This window comes from Scylla paramamosain, chromosome 1, assembly GCF_035594125.1.
Source record: "Scylla paramamosain isolate STU-SP2022 chromosome 1, ASM3559412v1, whole genome shotgun sequence".
Lineage (NCBI taxonomy): Eukaryota > Metazoa > Arthropoda > Malacostraca > Decapoda > Portunidae > Scylla > Scylla paramamosain.
In genome coordinates this window covers 7,142,501-7,168,346 of record NC_087151.1, presented here as the reverse complement: position 1 = coordinate 7,168,346, position 25,846 = coordinate 7,142,501, and the positions used below count along the sequence as shown (strand labels likewise).

The 25,846-nt window shown below is 39.1% G+C and overlaps 2 protein-coding genes across 2 annotated transcripts in view; both read left to right on the top strand.

The window, feature by feature from the left end:
• The first annotated feature begins 1,918 nt into the window (after positions 1-1,918).
• Positions 1,919-12,320, top strand: LOC135097246 (isochorismatase domain-containing protein 2-like). Its single transcript, XM_063999072.1, has 4 exons — positions 1,919-2,154; positions 6,464-6,579; positions 10,432-10,562; positions 11,891-12,320. The coding sequence occupies exons 1-4, from the start codon at positions 1,953-1,955 to the stop codon at positions 12,102-12,104; spliced, it is 663 nt and encodes a 220-aa protein (XP_063855142.1). The 5' UTR covers positions 1,919-1,952; the 3' UTR covers positions 12,105-12,320.
• A 1,355-nt stretch (positions 12,321-13,675) lies between these two features.
• The window catches only part of LOC135097180 (ethanolamine kinase 1-like), a 16,884-nt gene continuing 4,713 nt past the window's right edge, over positions 13,676-25,846 (top strand). Inside the window, exons 1-3 of the mRNA XM_063998979.1 lie at positions 13,676-13,810; positions 20,745-20,864; positions 22,026-22,160. Coding sequence (XP_063855049.1) covers positions 20,745-20,864; positions 22,026-22,160 — 255 coding nt within the window. The 5' untranslated portion in view covers positions 13,676-13,810. The remainder of the gene's footprint in view (positions 13,811-20,744; positions 20,865-22,025; positions 22,161-25,846) is intronic.

The following is a 25,846-nucleotide window of genomic DNA, read 5'->3' as shown; positions in this document are numbered from 1 at the left end:
AATGAATAAATACAGATATTGCACACCTTATTGCATAAATATCCTACATTCTGGGAGCAAACGCAGGATATTCCTTGAGTATATCCCTGAGAGTGGCTGAGTCTAAGAAATGGTCAATGAGGGTATACAAGTCATGTTGATCTTGCAGCCTAAATTTAGCAATGAGAGGACATTGTGACATAATGACGTAGAGTGTGTCCCCTTGGTGGCACATAGCACACACCATACACCAGGAGAAGCGCTGACTTCCCAAGAGTATTTATAGCCTAATCTGAGCCTCATTGCCACCCTGTCGTGTGATGCAATGTACATAGTGAAGACTACTGCCACTGCCTTTATGGCAACAAAGCTCCAACTGATCATTAATGCTATGTACTAAGTCCTTAATGCTATTCTTAACATAGCCCAGAGTGCACTCTGCTCCAGGGTCCACTGCGTCGTCCTGAAGGGCACATTGAGCAAGGCGGTCTGCCTTTTCATTAAGCGGGATACCCACATGAGAGGTATCCAGGTGAAATGGACCGTGGCACCAGCACCTTCTAGGGCGTGGTTGAGATCAAGACATTTATTAACTAGATCACAGTCCATGGAGGAGGTAGACTGGAGAGCATACAGTGCAGCCTGACTGTCAACAAAGAAGTATACATCCTTATGGAGAGACGCCACAATATGGAGCGCCTCCAGTACAGCATACAGTTATGCCCTAGTGGAGGACATGTGTGCAGGGAGCCGCCTGGAAACCTCAGTGTCAGTGTAGTGATTGACAAAAATGTAGTCGGGGATTAACCACCACATCCGGACCTGTTGCCATTGACTGATTCATCACAATAAACATGAATAGCCTGAACGTGGAGGTACTTGGACAATTTAGTCATGAACATGTTTTCAGCACATTAGGGAGCCAGTCCCTCTTAGGCTGATACAGAGTGAATATCAACACTGACACGCTGAGGGTTCCAAACGGGTTGGAGCGGTAACATAACGTTAATAAAGTCCTCGGCTATACTTACACTTGTAAGATCCCCCCCCCCTCCCAAGATCTTCCTGAGGTATGGAGTTGTATGAGTCCGAGGATCATGATACAGGGGGATTAGTGATCCCTTCAGAGTCGGAGCCCGTGCATAGCATCCGACCAACAGTACGACAAGTAATTTCCTGTGTCCTACACATAATACTCGGCAGGTGCAGTTCAGCTCTGAGGACCTCAATCCGTGCAGTTCTGGGGCATCCCAAAATTATTCTCATGGCTTCATTTTGAACAAGCTCCAGGGGACGGAGCTGGGTGACACTAAACTGCATAGGGGCTGCGTAGTCAATGAGGGACCGTGCGACAGATATACAGAACATCCTTAGGACTGAAATGCCAGCCCCCCAGGCCCCTTTTTGCTAGCAGCCGAAGTGGTGCTAGCCGTGGCAGACAGAAGTCTCGAACATAGTGTACATTTTTGAAAAGTAGTAGTAGTAGTAGTAGTAGCAGTAGTAGCAGCAGACGCAGTAGTAGTAGCAGCAGCAGCGGCAGCAGCAGCAGTAGTAGTAGTAATAGTAGTAGTAGTGATAATAATATAATGATAATAATAATAATGACTAGCTTCCAGGATTACCTCGGAACTCGTAGCTCAGAAAAGTCACACTTTTTCATACTTTTCGTAATACATGATATTTGCTCATTCTGACAAGCTACCTAGTTCTAAACGGTAGCTAATTTTTACTTTTTTTTTTTTCTATTTGGATCACCGAGCTCGGTAGATCTCTACTGAACTTTATTGCCCGTGATAGATACTTTTATTCACACACTTGTTTTTATTTAAATAAGATTTATTTACTTGATAATATATTCCACTATGATAAATAATTGAATAGTAGATCATAAAGAATGCAACCTTATGGTCCCTTCTAAACAAGCGGCAAGTTACATAAAGACTCCCTCTAATCAGCACAAATTCACAAACGTAATGGCAGGTGCAATCACTCGGGTCCCGCTTAGGCTGGGCAAGTTAATTCCACAAAATACGTGCTTGTTTCTTTGTGATTTACAGGAAAAGTTTAGGAACAACATCCAGTACTTCCCACAAATAGTGGAAATCTCGGGCAGACTGTTGAAGGCCTTCTCGCTGCTGGAGCTTCCCGTGGTTGCCACCGAGCAGTACCCGAAAGGTGGGCTCGGCCGAATATTTTACTCGTTTTACGTAATGACAGGCTCCTATACACTATACGACGCGACACTGACAGTGAATAAAGGTGGTAGACAGGCATGGTGGTGACTGGTGTGGCTTGGTGCCGTTAAATGAGCTGTCAAAATTACCTCGGTTCACTGGGTCCAGTTGTTGTCAAGGCGAGATCTGGTGGGCGGACCGGTGCACCGGGGGTGGCCACCCGGAAAAAAAGAAAAGTTAATGATTACTTCTCAGATATAGAAATAATGTACGTGGCTTGTTTTTATTTCCAGTGTATTTTAAAGGTACAATCTTGTAGAATGTTTAGTGACACTACAGATTCTCTCTCTCTCTCTCTCTCTCTCTCTCTCTCTCTCTCTCTCTCTCTCTCTCTCTCTCTCTCTCTCTCTCTCTCATTACCTATCTGAATATATGACAGTTGTTATTTTTGTTGATCCCTTAGTGAGGAATGCCTCCATGCAACCGTCTGTGGTGATCTAGAACATTTTTAACCTTGACTCCTATCTATATAACTTGGTATTTCTTGATAAGTTCGTCCCCCCATTCCACCCAAACCCCCAACCCCCTCAAACAAGTTTGGGACCCTGTGGGGAATCGGGTTTTTTGGGGGGGAGGGGGATGAAAAATATGTGAAATAAGGGCATTCAAAATCTAAGGAAATTTACCTAGATATTTTGAATTTCCCTAACCCATCCTAGCTCCTAGACCTCTCCTGTTTGGACGTTAATCTAACCTAGCATAACTTAACCTAGCTGGTGGGGCTGTGCCCCCCATGGACCTCCTCACTAGGATGTTAACCTAATCTAATCTAACCTGACCTAGCATAACCTAAACTAATCTAATCTAACCTAACATAACCTAGTATAACCTAACCTAACAAGGGACCTCAAAAATTATACTGTTATGCCTTGCTGATGTGGTGTGGAGATTCTCAGTATGATGGAGGTGGGTAAAGTTTGGCAGCTTCCTTAATAAACACATGGAACCTCTTCCTTATGTCTGTATATTGCATCCTAACCATTGCTGTTGCTAAATATCTCACATAGTGACTTTTTTTCTTGCTGAACACTGGCACTGTTCACTTTACCTCCCTCCACTGGGTAGCCATGTTAACAAATGACAGTGAGCCTCTATCAGAATGCCTGACATGCCTCTAAAACAAACGAAAAGTGTAACTTAACCTACTGTAGAAAGTCGTAATTGGCGGCCTCAGGAATGGCCTCATGAGTGGCAACTTGTGATTGGAGGGATCAGCTGTATAGATTCCATGAAATCCTAATATGCCGCCACCCACAAATCCCAGTTATAAACAAAAGAAAATTATTTCAGTGTTTACTCTTGACTGGTGCAGAGCTCGCTGGACTTGGAAAATATCAAATTTCTCCACACTTGCAAGTGCTATTACAGCCATACTAGACATGTGTCCCCCAATTTTTTTTACATTTACAGCAAGGTCACTGAACCCTTCTCCATGACATGTGAGTTTTGTGTTTCTAGGTAACACTGATGCAATATCCAGATTAACCATATAACTCTATGTATATGTGTAAATATTAATAGATTCAGCATCTCTAGTTCAGCACTCAAGTTTTCTTGCTAACTTTAGTCTGGCAAGTGCTGATTGATGAACCAGATATAAGTATATTATGAGAAGTATGCCAATGTCATAGCTGACAAGTCAGATTTAACTGTGTTCTTACCTGAATGTATTTTTACGGAATTAAGTCAAGTTTGTAATGCCATATCTTTTAAAGTTGATGAATCATATTTGTTTTTTTTAAGGCTATGAATGCTCCTTGTGCACACAACTTCATCAGTCAATGCATTTCATTGGTTGATGGCTCTGTCAGGAAAACTATATTTTATCACATCTTTCTTTACACTTTTTTTTGCACAATTTCTTAGTGTCCTCTCAGTGTTGATTGTTGTGGCACCACAGAATCTGTTATATCAATCTTTTCTTTCCCTTCTACACATCTGGACATCATGATCATTTTATCTAGTTTTTGTCTCTCCTCTCATGTTGGTCACTCCAGTTTGTCAAGCCTTTCTTCATAGCTATGGTCAGACCATTTTGTATTGAGCGTTTAGGTGTTGTCCTTTCTGGGAATTCCCTGGTCTTTGGCGCTGCCACACTTATACCAAGACACACCTCATGTCAGGTATATCCTACCTCAAAATTAAATGGTGTTGTAGTATATATACACTTGTGTTGCTCAAAAAAAAAAAGGCAAGTTAGTGTAATATATATTTTTAATGATACTTTAATTTTTTTTATTTCTTTATTTGCAAACAATACTTGTCAGTGTTTCCTCCAGGTGTTGTCACATCTCCATGGGTGACCGAGTGAGGTCATGTGGTCAGAGTGACTGTGTTAATCCATAGCCATTTCCTCTTGTGCTGCCAGCCAGAATGGAAGCTACCTCCTGCTCACTCTCGCCTTCTCCACATCTGAGAAAGAGCTTACTCAGTAAATAAGTATTTTTTTTTGGAAGAAAATGCTAATAGGGGGTCATTACTTGACCCTTCAGGAGCTGTTGCCTGAACAGCAAAAGCCACCAATGTGCCTTGACTTTTACCTCGATGGTGGTGTGGAAAAAAGTCATAACTAAAGAATAAAAATATATCATAATTTAAGGGAAATATCATATCTAAAAGGAAACATATTTAAGTAAAATTCACAAGAGAGAGAGAGAGAGAGAGAGAGAGAGAGAGAGAGAGAGCAGCTTGACTGACTGACAGGCAGATTTTTTCTCAAATTCTAGTAATTCATTGGCAAGTATAGATTTCTGATAGAAATAAATTTGCATGAAATGTAGACTATATATGCAAAGAGAGAGAGAGAGAGAGAGAGAGAGAGAGAGAGAGAGAGAGAGAGAGAGAGAGAGAGAGAGAGAGATGGTGTGTGGGGAGCTAGGTTATCAGCTAGGTTATCAGTGACACATAGGCTCTAATCTGATAATTGGACCAGTACAAGGTTTGGCAGCCTGGGAATCCCAGGAAAGGACAATGCCTAAATGCTCAGTTTAAAATGGTCAGACCATAAGATCTTTCATGTCTGGTATCCATTTTGTAGCTGCTCTTTGCACTTTATCATTTCAACATTTTTTTATTTCTGATGTGGCTTCCAGACTACTGCTGCATATCTGAATGTTACTTATGTATGTGACTATTCTTATTATTTCCTCACCTATGTATCTAAATCCTATTGTCATATTTGCCAACATGTGGTGCATGTTCCTTATTGTCATTTATATGGTCTTCTGATGATAGACTTATTAATTGTATCCAAGTCTTTTTCTTTCTCTGATGCTTGAATTGTGTTGTCTAAATGTATAATTTCAATCAGGTCTCTGAATTTTTGCCAGATTTGAGCACATGACACTTGCTACATCCATGTGTGTGTGTGTGTGTGTGTGTGTGTGTGTGTGTGTGTGTGTGTGTGTGTGTGTGTGTGTGTGTGTGTGTGTGTGTGTGTGTGTGTTCACCTACAGTTGTCTCCTGGTCTTGTGACATAGCCAACTGTTCTGCTTTAGAAAGAGCTCAAAGCTTATAGTGAGCAGTCTTTGGTTAGGACTGAAGCCACACACACACACACACACACACACACACACACACACACACACACACACACACACACACACACACACACACACACACACACACACACACACACACACACACACACACACACACACACACACACACACACACACACACACACACACACACACACACACCAGGATAGCACGATCAAAACCCCTTGGCTTACATCCTTTACTTACTAGCTGCTATGTGAACACAGGCCACACATTAAGAGGCTAAGTCGTCTGCCTTGCTGCTCCCAGGACTTGAACATAGAGGTCAAGTTATAAGATTAGTGTTCAATCCACATCATTACATTGTGCATTTAGAGGAAGGGAGTGTCAGGGTCCTGTATCAAACTCATGTCATCTAGTTTCTCCTTGAGCTCATGAATATTTATGGCATGAACTGCCCCTCACTGAAGGATATTCCACATGTCAAACAAAGCACATGTATGGAAAGCTGAACTTTTTTATATTTCACCAGCATCTTGTCTTCTTTAGTTTCTTTTCATGCCTTCTTGATTTTCTAGTACCACATACAAAGAAGTCATCCCTGTGTGTGTGTGTGTGTGTGTGTGTGTGTGTGTGTGTGTGTGTGTGTGTGTGTGTGTGTGTGTGTGTGTGTGTGTGTGTGTGTGTGTGCATGTGTGTGTTTTGAATTCTTGTTCTGTAATTTTGTGTAATGTTAGATGTCTTTGGCAGGTCTTGGTAACACAGTAGCAGAGCTGTCTTTAGCTGAACACAATGTGCCTGTGTTTGACAAGACGAAGTTCTCCATGTGTTTGCCACCCATCCAGGACATCATCAAAGATAAAGAGGTAGATACTTGGTTTTGTACTTGAATTATTTTTAATCTCAGGCTGATTGACTAGCTTTTTCTAAAACATCATGTGACAGCTAGATTTTTACAGCTTTGTTATATATAGAAGGAGCTGTCCAGGTACTGCAGTATTTTGTAATAAGTATGTAGAAGTAGTTATCCAAAACTTCCAGCAAGGATCACTTGAAGGGGGCATCTGGGGGGTACCTCCATGGCATACGGTATGGCTTTGAAATTATAGTATGTTGTTTGTTGCTGTCAACTTTAAATATTTTGTGAATTTCACAAAATTTGGGTGAAGGAGTAGGGGAAACTTAAACAGTCACAAAAATTTGCTTTGTTTCACAGCCTTTATTTTCTTATTAATCATCTTGAAAAAAAAAAACATAGATATGCTTTTGGTATATCTACATTTTACAGTGAGAAAATTTCCACATCTGTGTTTAGTTAAAAGAAAAAAAAAAAAAAAATAAATAAAGATTTTTCACTTTCAGTTTTCTCTACTTTAATTTTGTTTTCTTTTCATTTTTTTGAAAATTTTCTCAACGAAAAATAGGCCTTTAGTTATACTTTCCATTGATACCTTACAATAGACGATCAATTTTTTTTTTTTGAGATTTTTTGAAGTGTTAAAAACAGTTTATTGAGATATTAACTCCTAAAGATTTTTTCTCGCTTCATCACTGTCCTGCTGTTTGTATTTGTTTGATTGGCATGAAATCTTCACACTGTATTGTTTATACCTTGTTTACTTTCTGGAATAGGATAAGGCATCTGGTCCCCCCTTTTAAAAAAGTATTATTCACTCAGCAGTGAGAGTATTAGAAGGCACTACCTTCCTCATTGCAGCCAGATTTCATCCTAGAACACTCCAGGTTGGTATGATTTGTCCTTCTTTTCTATTTTCTCTTTTTTCTCTTTAGGTGTTGTGTGCCTGGCTCTTTCTTGGTCCATCCAGTACATAGTTGTATCTAATGTTGTTTCAGACCCAAGGAGATGTGTGATTATGTTTGCTTCTGAGTATCTAAAGTTGTGTTCCAATGCTGTATGTGTTACTATGAAAATGAGTTTGAAGAGGCACAAAACTTGGCTTTGCTGCATTTATTCCAAACCTTGGAATGCATGAACTCATTAAGGTTCTTGGTTGCACCCTTCAGGCATCTTTGCAGAAGATTTGGGTAGGCAAGGTCTTTGTAAACAGCCTTGATGTATGAAAACTTTTCCTTGGGAATTTTGGTGAGATAAAGGTTCTTCTTATCATGGTTCTAAGCACTCTTAGCTCAGGAAGCTGCTGTGCTACTGCTCTGTTGATGAAGCACCAAGTTTTCTCCTTTTGGGCATAATGGATGGAAATGTTCTTGATTGGTGGATGTCAGTTGGTAATATGGGACCCATATTGCATGTTGCTTGGCATGTGCAGTGCTATTTGCATGGTCTCTGATGGCTTTGCCATCAGAGACCATGCAAAGAGATAGAAGGATGCATCAGAGATAGAAGGATGACACTTTATCTATTACTTCATCCGTGAGCATGTTTGCTCCTCCTGGAAGGCTTCTTTTCATCATACCAGTCTTGGTGGTGATGACTTCGCATTTTTCTCTCTTGAGCTTTCTCAGTCTGGCACCCATTCTTTTGGCTACATGATTTATGCTTTCTTCTTTGGTGATAGGGACTTTGTATTGGCCTCGTCCACTATTCATCTCACAGACAGCATTGTAGGCACTGGAATCCCCATCAACAAATGTTGTGAAGCACTTATCATAGTTAGAGGAGTGAGACCAGATGCGAACAGCTATTGCAGCTTCCATGGCCCTGACCTTCCTATCGAAGTTTTTGTGGCATTTGTGTTTCTTTTGTTTCTTCTTGCTGCTGCAACTTAAAAAAATTGGACAAAGCATCGAGGTTGACAACCATGCTGGTGTTTACTTCCGTCGCAAACCTGATGCCAGCGTGTGATTTGTGTCCCCGCCTTATCCAGCTGCAGTCAAAACTGACATCCACATCAAGGATGCCATCTTTATTTGTTAAATGGAGCAGCTCATCCACATAATACTTGACAATGCCAGCTCTTCCCTCCTTCATCTTCTCGTAAAATGCATCCACATCATGGTAGAGAAACTTGCAGTAGGTCATGAACACTACCTTGTTTATTTTCCCTCCTATCACCAGTGCTTGGTTCAATTTCAAGCCTTCAAATCTGATGCTAGATATCAGGCTGAAATAAACTTGATTTATAATGGTAATGGAGTAGTAATATCCATGAGAATGATATGTAGGAGAGGGAGCAATGAAACAACTTTGTGGCATTTTATGCACTCATCTGCAAGGTCTTGTCACGGTCAGTTTGCTCCTGCAGGACTGTAGGGGGCATTTATGGTTCTTAGCTAGAGACTGTAGCTGAGATAGTGTCACAGTGATGAGGGAGTCACTTGTCTTATCAGGCATAGTAGGCTTTACAGGTTATCATGATGTTAAGAATTTCCTGCCATAGCTGTAAAGTAGTTTTCCTTTCAGTAGATGGTGATGAAATCGGTGGTGGTGGTGTGGGAAGTAATGTAGTAGCTAGTGGTGGGGTGGGAAGTGATGTAGTAAGTTGTGGTGGTTGTGAGGCTGGCGGTGGTGAGCTGTGTGATGCGGCTGGTGGCAGGGAGCTGTGTGGTGATGTTGGTGGTGGGGAGCTGTGAGTCTCAGCTGTGAGTGATGAAGAGGCTTCTTGGGAGATGTTAGTGTTTTGGCGTCTCCATCGAGAGGCAGAAGCCTTCTGTAAGTTATGGAGACTCTTCTGCACTGCCTTTCTCTTATAAGTCATAGTTGACCAGTTTTATTGTGGTAAGTCTTTGAGGAAATTCTGCATGTCCTTCCCCTGCATTGTCTGGGTTAGGACTGGTGCTCTGACTCACTCCCCAAGCCTACACATCATAGAGTTAGATGGCAAATGGCAAAATTTACAGAGAAAAACATCTTTTAATGTAAATATTATGTACATACAAGCTCTAACACATACCACATGTGGTAGTGTGTGAGTCATGTTATGACACAACAGTGCGGGGTATTGAAATGTCTCCCAGGGGCGGTGTTTTTTAAAATTTTATGAAAAAAAACTTCTCCAGGTTGAACGAAAAAATGAATGTCATAAATAAGAAAAAAATATTTGTAAAAAAATTATCCCTGGACCTCCTCCTTAAATCACGTAACAGTCATTTTTACAACATTAAATAAATTTTGGTAACTAAACTGCTAGACTTTTATTGTATATATGTTTTTAGTGGTTTAATGATACACATACATAGTTTTCTCATGTATTTTTATATTATAAATACTGTAGATTTTAAAAAGTGATTGATATCATACCATTCTGACTTCTTGTCTCTTGGGGCTAGGGAACACTTCTTGTCTATTTTTTCTTAGTGGCTTAATCTCCTCTGCTCCTCTGAGCATTAGAATACTTAGACCTTTTCACCATGACAAGATAGATATCCTGTGAACCATTGAAGGTGCTGTTATTCCAGGGATGAGCAAATATCTTATGTTTTTTGCAAGTTTGTCAAGTTCATTCAACTCATTTATCATCTTTCATCATTGTTTAACATCCTTTTTTCCTGTTGTGGGGATTGGACATCTTATGATTTTCTCCCTTTTTTTGTGGTTGTAGGTGGCCTCTTCTGTGGGGCTCATTCTTCTCATGTCATTCAACTCATCATCATTCAGAGTTCAATAACTTCTCTTAAATAATGTTTTTTTTAAACTAGAATCCACATGATGAATTTGAGTCCAGTTTTCTCTTCATTTCCATATTTAATGTTGTCATAGCCCAGTTGATGGATTTTGCAACATATGTTTTGCTTTCCAGATCAAGTCTGTAGTGCTGTGTGGTATTGAAGCTCATGTGTGTGTGCAGCAGACAGCCCTTGACCTCTTGGAGAGTGGCTTAGAGGTGCATGTGGTGGTGGATGCCTGCTCCTCTCGCTCAATGACTGACAGGTAACTTTTATTGCTTAATGCTGGGAAACCCAGGAGTAAGCTGAATTTGTATTGATAGTTCTGATATACTTTTAAAATAATTGCACATCAAACGCTGCATTTATTGTTGCATTAATCTCTGATAAAGCTGTGATCTAGCTTTTTAGTAATGTCATGTGACTGACACACTGGTACAGATAAGTTGTGTAACTTTACTAGAATACAAGAGAATCATGAAAGCAGGGTCAGATTACCTGTGTGCTGTATTCAACAATTTCCCTGTATAGCAGTTCTGCTTCACCTTAAATTTGTTATGATGAGTTATGTACTATCTTTTCTAACCATACATAACCCACCTAACATGATGTGAAGTATAGTTATACCTCAGTTATCTGTGGAGTTTCGATCCAGTGATTTCATAAATTACCAAATCCTGAATTTCTGATCTTAATGTTGGTGTAGAAAATTAATGTATTGGTTGTCAAAGGCAAAACATATTTATCATGATTCTCTAATATTGGAAATATGCTGGTGAGCTTTGCCAAATGCAAAATTACAATTGAAGTAGTCATGTAAAAGCATCAAATTGCAAATTATTAAGACAGTGCGATATTTCATTAATGAATTTATACAAATTGAAAACAACATTCTTTGCAAAATGCATGGGATATTTCATTAATGAATTTATATAAATTGAAAACAACATTCATTGCAAAATGCATAAGAATTTTGACTTGGTACTGTTTGGCACTGCAGTAGTAAAGGTTATTACTACCAAGTAAAATGCAGGACAAGAAGAAACATAAATTGATTACAGTAGTAATAACTCATTGCAACACCAGTTTGTAAAATGTCAGCATGTATGATATACCTAAAAAGAACATATGCTCATATTATGTTGTAATTTGCAGTTTTGCTTTAGTCAAAATAGAAATAATTTATCCAATGCCACATGCTGCATTAAATAGCTTTATCCATAAATACTGACCGAACATATAGAATCTTAAATAACTATTATAGTAAGAGCCTGATGGTCTGGTTACTGGTGGTTGCTCACATGTATCTTAGAAGTGTGTGAATTGCCTGCACACTAGCATTTCTTTAGTTACCACCAGCTTCTTTGCTTTTCTAGGTTACAGTATTATTATGCATTCAGCTCTGAACAGTCTAAGCTAATGAGTAATCATATTTATGAACTTGTGGCTGCCATATTGATTTTACTTATTAAAATGTTGCAGCTTATATCAATACATGTAATTATGCATATTTTCATGTTAAAAAATTTTGTTGTTGCAAAATAGGATCTTATAAAATATATATTATTGACAATTTTGATGTGAATTTACCAGGATGTACGCCTTTGAAAGGATGAGAGACAGTGGAGCCTTCTTGACAACCAGTGAATCTGTCATTCTCGGACTCGCAGGTGGTTCTTCTCACCCAATGTTCAAACAACTTCAGAAAATTATCTGGGAATCTGCTCCTGACACAGGACTATTGGCTGCAAGACAGAAACCCTTGCTTGCAGCTCTAGCTGATGCTGGAAAAGATGCAAAATTATGATTCTAGCATATATTCAGTTAATGTTACAAATGCAGAACAAAATCTTTTACTATGGATAATTTTTGAGTATAATTTTGCTCAACACAGGAAAAGCTCAGAAACTGTTAGTAACATTCAGCTTAAAGAATGTTAGATATATATCTACATGTAAATGTATGATACTTAATATCTTAAATGGGTTGTATGTATTTTCTTATATAAAGGTTTCCATATGAATAGCACAGAGTTTGCATTTCTGCATAGCCCATCATGCTGACCATCCATACTGCACTAGTAAGGTTGTGATATAAATGAAAGCTCAAGCAGACGCATTGGAAAATAGTGGATCAGGAATTAGTAGTAAATATTTTTCTTTATGCCAAAATGAGAGAAATTCAAATGCAGGTTATGAGAGGTTTAAAATTATATTGTACATCAGACAGCAAAAACTGCACCAGCATATGATTTTAGACATCCACTTTTAGATGAAAGAACAGTGGTAGGCAACTGTTTTGAGGACTGGGCCACTCCTTGGATGATGGTACACTTTGTATTGAATTTTGATGAAAATGCACAATATTTACACTAAAGAATATTTTTGAACATGATTTGTTATAGTGTTAATTGATTAAATTAACACTATAACTTGATTAGTATTCTTTTGTCATTTGCTACGTTTCGCCTCTCTCTGTAGGCATCTTCAGGCAATTCATGTTGTTGCCTGAAGATGCCTGCAGAAAAAGGCGAAACGTAGCAAATAACAAAAGAATAAAGTTGAAGAAAACTGCGGAGTTTCCCTGCAAAACAAGCTATCAAGAAGACCTTTACAGCATATATATATATATATATATATATATATATATATATATATATATATATATATATATATATATATATATATATATATATATATATATATATATATATATATATATATATATATATATATATAATCTCGTGGAGCGATGCAGTGAGAGGGAAAGTGCATGAAATTAGGAAGTTTAGAAGAGCGGTGATCATGAAAGTAACCGAAGATGAGGTATCTAAGAAACGGTTGTGAAATAAAAATGAAAGGACCCAATGAGAAATGAAGTATAAAGGAGAAACGGTGAATGAGTTAGATAGTCGATCAAAGCTGGGGCATTCAATGGGTAGGCGTGCAGAAAGAGTGAAGAGAGCGGTTACAGATCACTTAACTGAGAATGACCATTGCAGTAGCAGCAAATGATTGCTTGCATTATGCACAATAGTTTTACAAGCAGTTGCAATCCTCGCCGATTGCCGTCAGTATCAAGGAAGCTAGAGGAAACTTCAGTGGTTACCGCAGTTGCGTACCGTCGCCCCTCCTTCCCTCTTCATAAGACTTTATCTGCTGAATACAATGTAAGCCTACTGCGTCAAATCGAATAAAAAGGTTTGTTCATATGATATTATTATTATTATTATTATTATTATTATTTATTTATTTTTTTTTTTACGATATAAGTAAGACAATACTTCTTAATGCTGTTTTCGAAAATTGTAAATTGAATTCTCCATCATGACATTTTATAGATAAAGCGCAAGTAGTGAAAGCTAAGACTTGTAAGATTGCGGTGACTCGCAAAGACTACCCGTTGTGGTGGCTGCCTATTGTGGCAACACTGGGTGAGAGGGGAAGCAGTTCGTTCATTGAGGGGGCAGAGGTTGGGCACACAGCACCGAGGACCACACTCCGCTCATACACGGTAAGCTACAGAACTAGGATTACGCAACTCTCAATTAGTAATAAACCTATCTGCGTAGTCTGTTATCGACTAACAGCCATTATAGTTTGCACTTACGGTGTGGCTATTTGTTCTTTGATTATTTTATTGACAGACGAAGGCAGACTAACTTCTGTTGGATAAAGGTAATGTACTTTAGTTGCCACTTTGAAAGAAAAAAATTGAGAAAAGTTATTTAGTGAACCACTTCCCTCCTTTTTGAAATCCTACAAAACACTAGCGAAAATTAATACTACGGTAGCAAAAAAAAAAAAAAAAAAAAAAAATTATATATATATATATATATATATATATATATATATATATATATATATATATATATATATATATATATATATATATATATATATATATATATATATATATTATACTTATTTATTCATTGTTCGTATATATGTAGATGAACAGAGAAGCTTATGTAAGGCTATAAACTTTATTGTGTCTTGCAAAAAGTGCAGACTTGAGGTGGGAGAATCAGTGAGTAAACAATTAAAATCCAACCGAAATATGATAGTGAAGAAGCGATAATGATGCGGCACATGACAGAAATGAAGTTAAGATAGGAGGAGGTGACGCCACCGGGTACTATAATAATATTGTATATACGATGAAATAACACTGAGAAACAGGCCATTCGTGAGAGATGATTCCTAAATGTAAATTAAACCTGATAAAGGAAAGAGAAAAGTCGCCTGTGGCTAAACCAAATGAAAGACAGCGATAGCTACGAAGGTGGTCTGAGTAAAAGAAACAGTTCGACGACACTGTTCATCATGATAGGCACTTGGAGTGATTAGGAACTGAATTAAATGAAATATGAACAGGTGGCGGGATTGAAGCTGTTGCAATTTTCACTCGGAATAACGAGGAGGGACACACTCAGAAACGAATGATATGAGGTACGGCACATTCAGTATGGTTTGGGGATGAGCGAGAGACGAGGGTTTGCCAGAGGTGTGATCATTTATGTTGAGAAGAGGATGCTGAGGGGGGAGCTGCCAGGGAGAAGAAAACCAGAGAAGATATTCACGGAAACTATCGAGCAGCGTTCCCGAACCTTTTTCCAACCTGACCAACGCCAGTCCAGCACCCCGTAGCGTGTCTTAAAAGACTAATGAAGCAGACTTTCTGTCATTGTGGAATGTTCGTACAAAATTTTGGTGTTTTTCATCATCATGTCAAAAAATGCATTAACGCAGTTTTTCAAATGAAAAAAGTAAACTCTTCTCAAAAAGTATCTTTTTGGTACTTCAGTATTCCTTGTGAGGGACACGGACATTGCAACACCATATTACGTCTATGCAGCATTTCCCAACACCTCCCAAAATTTATTTCGACGTCTCGTGGGAGTGCTAGCACCACATGTAAAAAAAGAAAAAAAAAATGTTGTAGAGGATGATTTACAGAAAGAAGAGTGACAGAGTGATAAGTAAAAGATAGCGGAAGGTGGAGGAAGGCGAATCGTTGTTCCGAGTCTTAACAGAGACATGCGGAAAGAAGAAAGAAAAACACGAACGCTTTATGAGGTAATAAAAAATTCACATAACTTGTTCTTAGTTACACAAATTATTCTTCAGAAATTATAATAGTAAGAAAATTATGTAAACAAACGTATTTATACGAAGTTCTAATAATACTTAAATAGCGCCGCTCATTCCATTACTCATAAATTCATGAATCTCATGAGACATTTAAGTCACGTGAGACACCTACTGCTTCTGTATTCGATATACTGTTATTTTATATATGATCAAAATCACATATAAAAAATCGCTAACAGGAAAGAGTTAATTCCAAGCGAAAGTATTTATAATTCATTTACCCATATATACTGGTTATGGATGCAACTATGGGGCACAAAACCTACTAGCATGCACTTACTCCTTAGTACTACTAACTCGTTCCTTAGATGCACCACTGGAGATGCTAAAAACGTTGCTGGTGAAGAAGAGGGGATAGTTATTTATATGGTTTTCTGTGACAGAGAAACTAAGGTGTAGAGACAGCATGATCTATATATCCTGTGTGAACAACAATTTTCTTGCTCATGCGCCAAAATTAATAATAATGATAATAATAATGATAATAATAATAATAATAATAATATTAATAATAATAATAATACAAATAATAAAATAATAATAATAACAAACAACAAACAGCAGCAGTAGCAGCAGTAGCAGCAACAGCAGCAGCAGCAGCAGCAGTAGCAACAACAACAACAACAACAATAGGAGCAGCAGCAGCGGTAACTATAGCAAAAAAAAAAAAAAATCTTGTATCAATATTGTTATTACTTTATTTTATGCTATCCCATTCTCCTTAGTCGGTCTATTCCTTTCAAGCTACTGTTCACACAGTAATTCAATATTCAACTAAAATAAAGTCAACACTTATTCAGCGCTGGAGGCACGAACTGGCCTGTCGTCTGGGAGTCCAAGGACGCTTTCACCACCAAACTGGCGGCCAGCTATTGGTAGAGAGATGTTTAGTACTTTTCTAAGAATTAATAGGAATAACATGAGGTAATAAGCTCAAATAAGCGTCTTGCAGGAAACTTAAACATGGAGCCCAGTAGAGAGGAACTGGGAAAATAGTAACCTAGGCGGGCGGTGTTGGTAATGTTGGAAGCACCACTAAGGTCCAATGGTTAACATAATGTGGAGATGGTAGCAGTCTTCCAACCGGCCACTGTCTAGCAAAGAAACTGCATACGTACACTTCATGAGCAGCCTTATGATTTTCTTATTGTCCTTACGTCATTTCTCTGTCACAGCATACTCATTTATTCTCTCTGAACCAAGCATTCAAGTTTGGATGCTGGAGCCTTACTAACACCAGGTTGCGTTGGACAAACCCGCGATTAATCCACGGTCAACTGCATAAAATTTTTGCTCTCACTATGAATCATACTTCCAGTGGAGCTAGGGCCTTGCATTGAAGTCCATCGCATAGAAAAAGGCTAAACATGATTCCTATATCATATAATTATACGGATTCGACTGACAGTGGCGTGTTAGACTCTTAATACATATGCTATATTTGTATTTCTTGTACGCTCAGAATGTTGATGTGCTATCTCTTACTCATCACTGTAGTTTATTTGCTCCATTTCTAACCTGTCTCATTTCACAAACAATGAAGCAACTCCGTTTGGTTAGCATAAGCCAGCACGAATACTGATAACATGAAAAAAAACAATGAAGAGTAAACCTGGTGAGAGATTTCACGATGCGATGTACATGCATTCCTGAACACACGGCTTGTTATCACAACAGGCTTCACAGCTAGGCTGCGTAATATTTGGGTGGCAGGAGAGGGAAAAGGAGGAGGAGGAAGAGGAGGAGGATGGAGAAAAGGATGGTGTAAGAGGGTGGACAGGCCGGGAGAGGTTGAGTAGCGGCCTCCCTCTTGATGCCACCCGCCCCCTAGTCCCATTACCGCTTCAGGAAGGACACATCCACGGGGCGGGGCGGGTTGAGGCAGCTCCTCTTACCGTGGGTCACGTCGCATACTCAACCAAGGCGATTTAAAGTGAGCTATTGTGTTCCCACCATATCCTGTTTGTTCATGCCCCTTCCCGAGCTTCTCTTTTTTTCCCACCCTTAGTTATACTCGCCCCGCCATCACCTTTACACTCACTCTCGCCACCTCCTCTCACTATTCGTGTTTACTACGCACAGCTATTACACATATTCTTAAACGCTTTGTTCTGTCATAAGACAGTTTCCAAAGATATTCAGATGACAATGCAGGTTTTCATGTTTTTCTTTTCCTTTGACTGTGCAGAATCCGTATTGAAATATCACTAGAATCATGAAAACATTCTTCAGAATCACAGCAATGTGAATGAAGACAAAAGTTCCAGTAGGAGCCGTTATATAAGACTAATTAATCATAATTAGTGACTGTGCGATTTATGAAGTGACATTTATGATTTATGACAGATTATCGGAGAAATTTTTAATTTCTCTACATCCTGGTAATCATTCTTAATTCCGTATCTGTAAACACGTTTCTTAACTTTTATCTCTGTCAGACATTATTTTTTCCATAATCACCCACAAATTTCTAGACATTTATTTTTGTGTTTGTCTTTAAGCAGTTCTGTATCTTAATAAATAACATCCTAGTTTTATTTTATTGATTGATTAAATCTATTTTATTTGTGAATCCTTTTACTGTTATGGTCGTCCTTTGTTAACATTAATTTATTTACTTATTTTTATTTTATTTAACTTTTATTTATTTATTTTTTTTGCATAGACACAGAATAATAGAGAATAAGAGGTTAATTTTCTTTCTTCTTGGCTACTGAACAATTTAAGAAACAGTAGTGCAAAAATTAGGGTAAAAAACGTCGTAGGTGCCGTGGATATGGTTTCATGTGGAGTATGGTGTCCGTGATGGTGTCGGGACGGGGCAGTCCGGTCTGCCTCGCCTGTTCCGCTATTTGGCATGACTCGGCGCCGAGCTCCTGAGTGTTGCTGGGACTTCAATAAGGAGGCATCCTGTCTGGCCTGGGTGACACTCCTGGGCTTCCTGTGCCACGTCTACACACACACACACACACACACACACACACACTCATAACCGAGGGCTATGTATTCGAGTCCCTGGATCGGTATGGCAGATGAGCAAGCCTCTTAATGTGTAGCTCCTGCTCACCTAACAAGTGGGTATCTGTACGGGTTGTAAGCCGATGGGTTATGGCCGCGCTGTCCCGGTGTGTGGTGTGTGAGTGGTTTCACTCCTATTCAAAGATCGGTCACTGTGACCTCAGCGTAGAGGAATGGTTGGTTGTGTCGCGAGACGACTTTGGGTTAATAAAACACACACACACACACACACACACACACATTAGGTAGATGCGGTAGGCCATTAATGCCTGGGAAGAACCGTAAAAGAGCCGTGATATCTCAAAGAGCACTGACCAGCAAACATGTCTAGGTTAGAAGAGAAATCGATGATAGAAATCAAAAGAGAAGAAAAATTTACATCAAGCTGTATGTAGCTTGAAAACTTATGATCAAGATATGCTTGATTTTACTAAATACTTAAGATCCACAAGACAATAGCAAATGATATTTGATAGGGAAATTAAATGAGTAAAATGTTCTCAATATCTGTATAATGATTTAATGGGTTCGCTTTTCATGTCTTTTGAATAACATTACTGCAAAAATAACAAATTACCGCCTACTTATCAAATATATTCCTTATTCTCAAATGCTTCGACGGTTGATCTAATATCCTGAAATTAAAGCTATCGGAGTTTTTCAGTTATGTTTTCTTGTTTCTTGTGATACTTAAACAAGAATTTTGTGTTACTATTAAAAAAAAAAAGGCATCCATGAGAACCCGACTAGTCGTTTATGTGGGCTTTGAACATATAATCCTTATGAGAGAACAAAGCGTTTCAGAATATGTTCACTTGGGTACTCCTCATCATGCTGTTGGTTCTTATAATCAGTTGTTCTGATCTAGTTGCAGCACTTCCTTCCTTCCTTATGCATCTTTCTTTGTTACTATCATTCAGTTACTGATTATTATGACTATCATTGTTAATGTAATTGCATCTTTTTTTTTTTTTATCAGACCATTTATCTCTACATCAAGATACGTTTTTACGCAAATATTTCTGTATTTGAGGCTCGTTTTCTACACACACACACACACACACACACACACAATCAAACAAACAAAGTTTACAAATACTTATATTCGTAGATACAGAGATAGGACCATAGAAGTATAACTCAGGTCTTTTATATTGTATACCTGTGCAACACCACTACTAGATAAATACACACACACACACACACACACACACACACACACACACACACACACACACACACACACACACACACACACACACACACACACACACACACACACACACACACACACACACACACACACACACACACACACACACACTCGGTTACCCTTTGATCATTGTTCACAAAAGCTGACTTCCGTGAGTTAGTGGCCGGTCCCTCATTTCCTGCTTCACGCCGTAAGGTTTAATATTCTGTGTGTGTGTGTGTGTGTGTGTGTGTGTGTGTGTGTGTGTGTGTGTGTGTGTTACAGACTATCTATACTGTGGGTTGACTGATGGACTTTCCGTTGCTGAATGGTACTAGTGGCCTACAGAAGGAATCAGACGTGCTGTTTGGGTGTCAGTTGCTCAGAACGTTGGTACAAAGAGACACCATCCATTTGGCAAGAAGTTCTCAAAGACGAATTCCCTTGTTTTCCCAGCCAAAGATTTTTCTCTCTTTGCTTTTGTTCTGCTCTGAGTTTGTTTTATTATTAGATATTATTGTTTTTTTTTTTTAAGTAAGATGAACTTAGCCTATGATGCTTTGCTTGAGCAGTAAGATGACTTTATGCTATGCTATAGAAGAGCCTGTGATGGTGAAGGCTGACACAATGTAGAATAGATGTGAAGAGCAGTGTTACCTTGTTCAACCACCTTACATAGCTTACTTTAGGTTATATAGTATGCCATATCACAGGCTGCCTCGTAATGGCCAACATGTCAGGTAGTGTTTGTTCATCTTCTTTCTCCCTTCGTGTTAAGCTACCACATGATGACCAGAACACCTGAAACAGGTTGATGATTGATGGAGACTCATATATACTCGTGGTCAGAAGTAGAATAATCTTGATTCACTTCCGCTGTATCATGCCTTTCCCTTCATTCTAAAGTCCTGTGATCTGCCGACAATCCTGCAAAACCAGGTGATGGATAGATTCGTAACGGACCACAGAACTCAAGGTTGAAGGAAAACTTAGGACGTAATGTAATTTTTCTCTCTTTTTTGCTATTCTGAGTGATTTATGTGCCTCATCAAACCCTTTACGAGAATTTTCCTATGGCCTGTAGATGGTGGCGACGCTGGCAGTAGTGGTGGACGGCACGACGGAGGAGGGGCTGCGGGAGGGCGCCAAGCGGGTCCTCGCACATGTCAGGCCTCACTGGCAGCACTCTAACCTTACTTTTAAGGTTCTTGCTGGCGACATTCCTCTTCATACATGGCTATCATTAACACACTCCTCTTAAATCATCTTGAGTTTCGTCGTTCCTCTGTGAAGTGAATTTCAAAGCTTCATCTAAAGCCACCCGATATCTTGCATAACCTTACTTATGCGTCTTTTAATCGTACTCTTAATAGCCATCTACTCTGTGCGATGATACAATTTTTTATATAATATATTTTTTTAGAATAGATATTTTGTCTGTAATGATAATGATGATGATGATGATGATGATAATAATAATAATGATAATAATAATAATAATAATAATAATAATAATAATAATAATAATGATAATAATAATAATAATAATAATAATAATAATAACAATAATAATAATAATAATAATAGTAATAATAATAATAATTATTATTACTATTATTATTATTAATTTCTTCACGTGTTAGGGATATTGGGCAAAGGCACAAACAATTGGGATAAACTTGATTTTAGAAAGAGTTTTAAAAAGTTGACCAATTTAGTTCCAGAGGTAAATTAAGTGGTGTTAGATTTAGTACAGAAATTAGCTTCACCACGAGGTGGCGGAATTTCAGGTGATCCGTCTCTCTCTCTCTCTCTCTCTCTCTCTCTCTCTCTCTCTCTCTCTCTCTCTCTCTCTCTCTCTCTCTCTCTCTCATCAAAAGAGTTGGGTGCGACATGTTGAAGAGCTGTAGTGTCAATTTCGATTAGTAATAGGTTACTTCATTTGTACACAAATGTGTGTGTGTGTGTGTGTGTGTAGCAACTAATAATTCAGCTTCACTTCAGGTCAACGTATATATTTTTTTCCAGCCTCTGAATTCTAATAACGACGTGACACTTGTTACTTCTTTGAATAGCACTGGACGAATTTATTTAGCAAAAGCAAAACCACAAATACTAAAAGTCTTGAAACAATCGACTATTCCTTTTACTGTCAGTGGCTTCATTCGAAACTAAACTTCAGATTTGCACCAAACTATTGTATTAAGCTTGAGGAGAAGCCATAGGAGTGAAAGGGTTAATAAGTTGGTTTTAGAGATATATCAGAACAGGAACGAACACTCAACCCGAGGCCGCAGCAGCATCTTGTTGGCATTGCTGCCTTGCGGCGGGAAGGAAGCTGGAGTCCATCGGTCATTGTTGACAGACGTACACCGCGGGCGTGACGAACATCCTGGTGGGCGTGTGGTGCGGCCAGGAAAGGGAGCAGGTGCTGGTGCGAGTCTATGGTAACAACACTCATCTCTTCATCGACCGACAGCAGGAGATCGACACCATGCAGGTACACACTCTCACCCTTCAATATGATGTGTGTATGAAGGAAGGATGGCAGCAGAGTGACGCCTCGATTTTTTCTATAGTTTATACATTCGTGTGCACTATTGACTGATTAAAAGTTTTAGGCCTCGTTGCGGCGCCAAAGTTCCAATGGCTAAATTAATCGAGTTGTCATGCATAACAGAATACAAACTCTGGGGACAGTCTTCAATAATGCATCTCATCATTATGAGAAAAATGTGAAACGGTTGTTCACTTAAGGTGGTAGTAATAGCGTGTTTTTTTCTATTGGTTAAATGATGTACTGGTCAAGAAAAGATGATGTACTAATTAAAAGGTTGAATGATTAATTTACAACTGATTTACTCATTGTCTACGAGGCATCATATATGGCAACGTTTCATAGTTCAGAATCTCAGGTATTTCTTCCGGTATAATATATATATATATATATATATATATATATATATATATATATATATATATATATATATATATATATATATATATATATATATATATATATATATATATATATATATATATATATATATATATATATATCCCCTTAACTTTTTCTTCTTTAACTTCTGCAACATTTGCGGTCTAAGATCTAATTTTCAATCTGTAGAACACCACCTCTCCTCTTCTAAACCTCATCTTTTTCTCACTGAAACTCAGGTGTCTGAGGCAACTGACAGTAGGCCCTTTTGTGTTCCCTCCTACTTTCTCTATCTTCATTTTTCGATCCAAAGCTGGATGTTGCGTTTATGTGCGCAACGACTTAACCTGCTCTCGTGCCCACTCTCTTGAACATTCTGAGTTTTCCACCATCTAGTTACGACTACAGAGTCACTCTCAAACTAAATTTATCTGTACTGTATACCTCTCACCTAACTCCTCTGATTATAAGAAATTCTTTGACTACTTATCTTCCAAAGTGGAGCACATTCTGACTCTCTTCCCTTTTGCAGAGATCTCCATTCTTGGAGACTTCAATGTTCACCACCAGCTTTGGCTTTCCTCTCCCTTCACTGACCATCCTGGTGAACTAGCCTTCAACTTTGCTATCCTCCACGACCTAGAGCAACTGGTGCAACACCCTATTTGTATTCCTGACCGTCTTTGAGATACTCCCTAGATTCTTGACCTTTTCCTGATCTCGAATCCTTCCGCTTATGCTGTTACCCTCTCTTCTCCGTTGGGCTCCTCCGATCACAATCTCATATCTGTATCTTGTCCTATCGCTCCAATCCCTCCTCAGGATCCCCCCTAAGCGAAGGTGCCTCTGCCGTTTTGCCTCTGCTAGTTGGGGGGACCTGAGGAGGTATTTTGCTGATTTTCTTTGGAATGACTACTGCGTCCGTGTCAGAGACCCGTCTTTGTGTGCTGAGCGCATAACAAAGATGATAGTGTCTGGCATGGAGGCGTACATTCTTCACTCTTTTTTCTCGACCTAAACCTTCCAAACCTTGGTTTAACACAGCTTGTTCTCGTGCTATACATGATAGAGAGGTGGCCCACAAAAGGTACTTAAGCCTTCCATCACCAGAATCTCATTCACTTTATATTTCTGCCCGGAACCATGCCAAGTCTGTTCTCCAACTAGGCAAAAACTCTCACATCTATTTCTAAAGCTGAACTCTTCGCTCAAACCTTTGCTAAAAACCCTACCTTGGACGATTCTGGGCTTGTTCCTCCCTCTTCTCCACCCTCTGACTACTTTATGCTTTATTAAAATTCTTCGCAATGACGTTTTCCATGCCCTCGCTGGCCTAAACCCTCGGAAGGCTTATGGGCCTGATGGGGTCCCTCCTATTGTTCTCCGAAACTGTGTCTCCGTGCTTGCACTTTGTCTAGTCAAACTCTTTCAGCTCTGTCTGTCAACATCTACCTTTCCTTCTTGCTGGAAGTTTGCCTACAAAAAGGCAAACCCTGTTCCTAAAAAGTGTGACCGTTCTAATCCCTCAAACTACCGTCCTATTGCTTTAATTTCTTGCCTATCTAAAGTTTTTGAATCTATCCTCAACAGGAAGATTCTTAAACATCTATCACTTCACAGCCTTCTATCTGATCGCCAGTATGGGTTCCGTCAAGGCCGCTCTACTGGTGATCTTCTGGCTTTCCTTACTGAGTCTTGGTCATCCTCTTTTAGAGATTTTATCAGAACTTTTGCTGTTGCCTTGGATATATCAAAAGCTTTTGATAGAGTCTGGCACAAAGCTTTGATTTCCAAACTACCCTCCTACTGCTTCTATCCTTCTCTCTGTAACTTCATCTCAAGTTTCCTTTCTGACCGTTCTATTGCTGCTGTGGTAGACGGTCACTGTTCTTCCATTAAATCTATTAACAGTGGTGTTCCTGTCACCCACTCTCTTCTTATTATTCATCAATGACCTTCTAAACCAAACTTCTAGTCCTATCCACTCCTACGCGGATGATACCACCCTGCACTTTTCCACGTCTTTTCATAGACGTCCAACCCTTTAGGAAGCAAACATTTCACGCAGGGAACGCACAGAACGCCTGACTTCTGATCTTTCTAAAATTTATGATTAGGGCAGAGCAAGCTTGGTATTGTTCATTGCCTCAAAAACTCAATTCCTCCATCTATCAGCTCGACACAATCTTCCAGACAACTATCCCCTCTTCTTCAATGACACTCAACTGTCCCCCTCTCCTACACTGAACATCCTCGGTCTGTCCTTTACTTATAATCTGAACTGGAAACTTCACATCTCATGTCAAGCTAAAACAGCTTCTTTGAAGTTAGGTGTTCTGAGACGTCTCCGGCACTTTTTCTCACCCTCCAGCTGCTAACTCTGTACAAGGTCCTTATCCGTCCATGTATGGAGTATGCTTCACATGTCTGGCGGGGGTTCCACTCACACCGCTCTTCTAGACATGGTGGAATCAAATGCTTTCCGTGTCATCAACTGCTCCCCTCTAATTGACTGTCTTCAGCCTCTCTCTCATCGCCGCAATGTTGCATCTCTATCTGCTCTTCTGATCTTGCTAACTGCATGCCTTCTTTCCTCCCGCGGCCTCGCTGCACAAGTCTTTCTTCTTTCTCTCACCCCTTTTCTGTCCACCTCTCTAATGCAAGAGTTAACCAGTATTTTCAATCATTCATCCCTTTCTCCGGTAAACTCTGGAACTCCCTGCCTGCTTCTGTATTTCCACCTTCCTATGACTTGAATTCCTTCAAGAGGGAGGTTTCAAGACACTTATCCTTCAGTTTTTGACTACCGCTTTGGGCCCTTTTCTGGGACTGGCATCTCAGTGGGCTTTTTTTTTTTAAGTGGATTTTTGTTGCCCTTGGCCGGTGTCCCTCCTACATATATATATATATATATATATATATATATATATATATATATATATATATATATATATATATATATATATATATATATATGCGTGTGTGTGTGTGTGTGTGTGTGTGTGTGTGTGTGTGTGTGTGTGTGTGTGTGTGTGTGTGTGTGTGTGTGTGTGTGTGTGTGTGTGTGTGTGTGTGTGTGTGTGTGTGTGTGTGTGTGTGTGTGTGTGTGTGTGTGTGTGTGTGTGTGTGTGTGTGTGTGTGTGTGTGTGTAAGAGTATATGTAGATTTTTTCATACATAACAAGATGGGACTTGTAAATATTCATATAATATTAAAAATCAAGTTTTGCAATTGCCATATAATGTTCT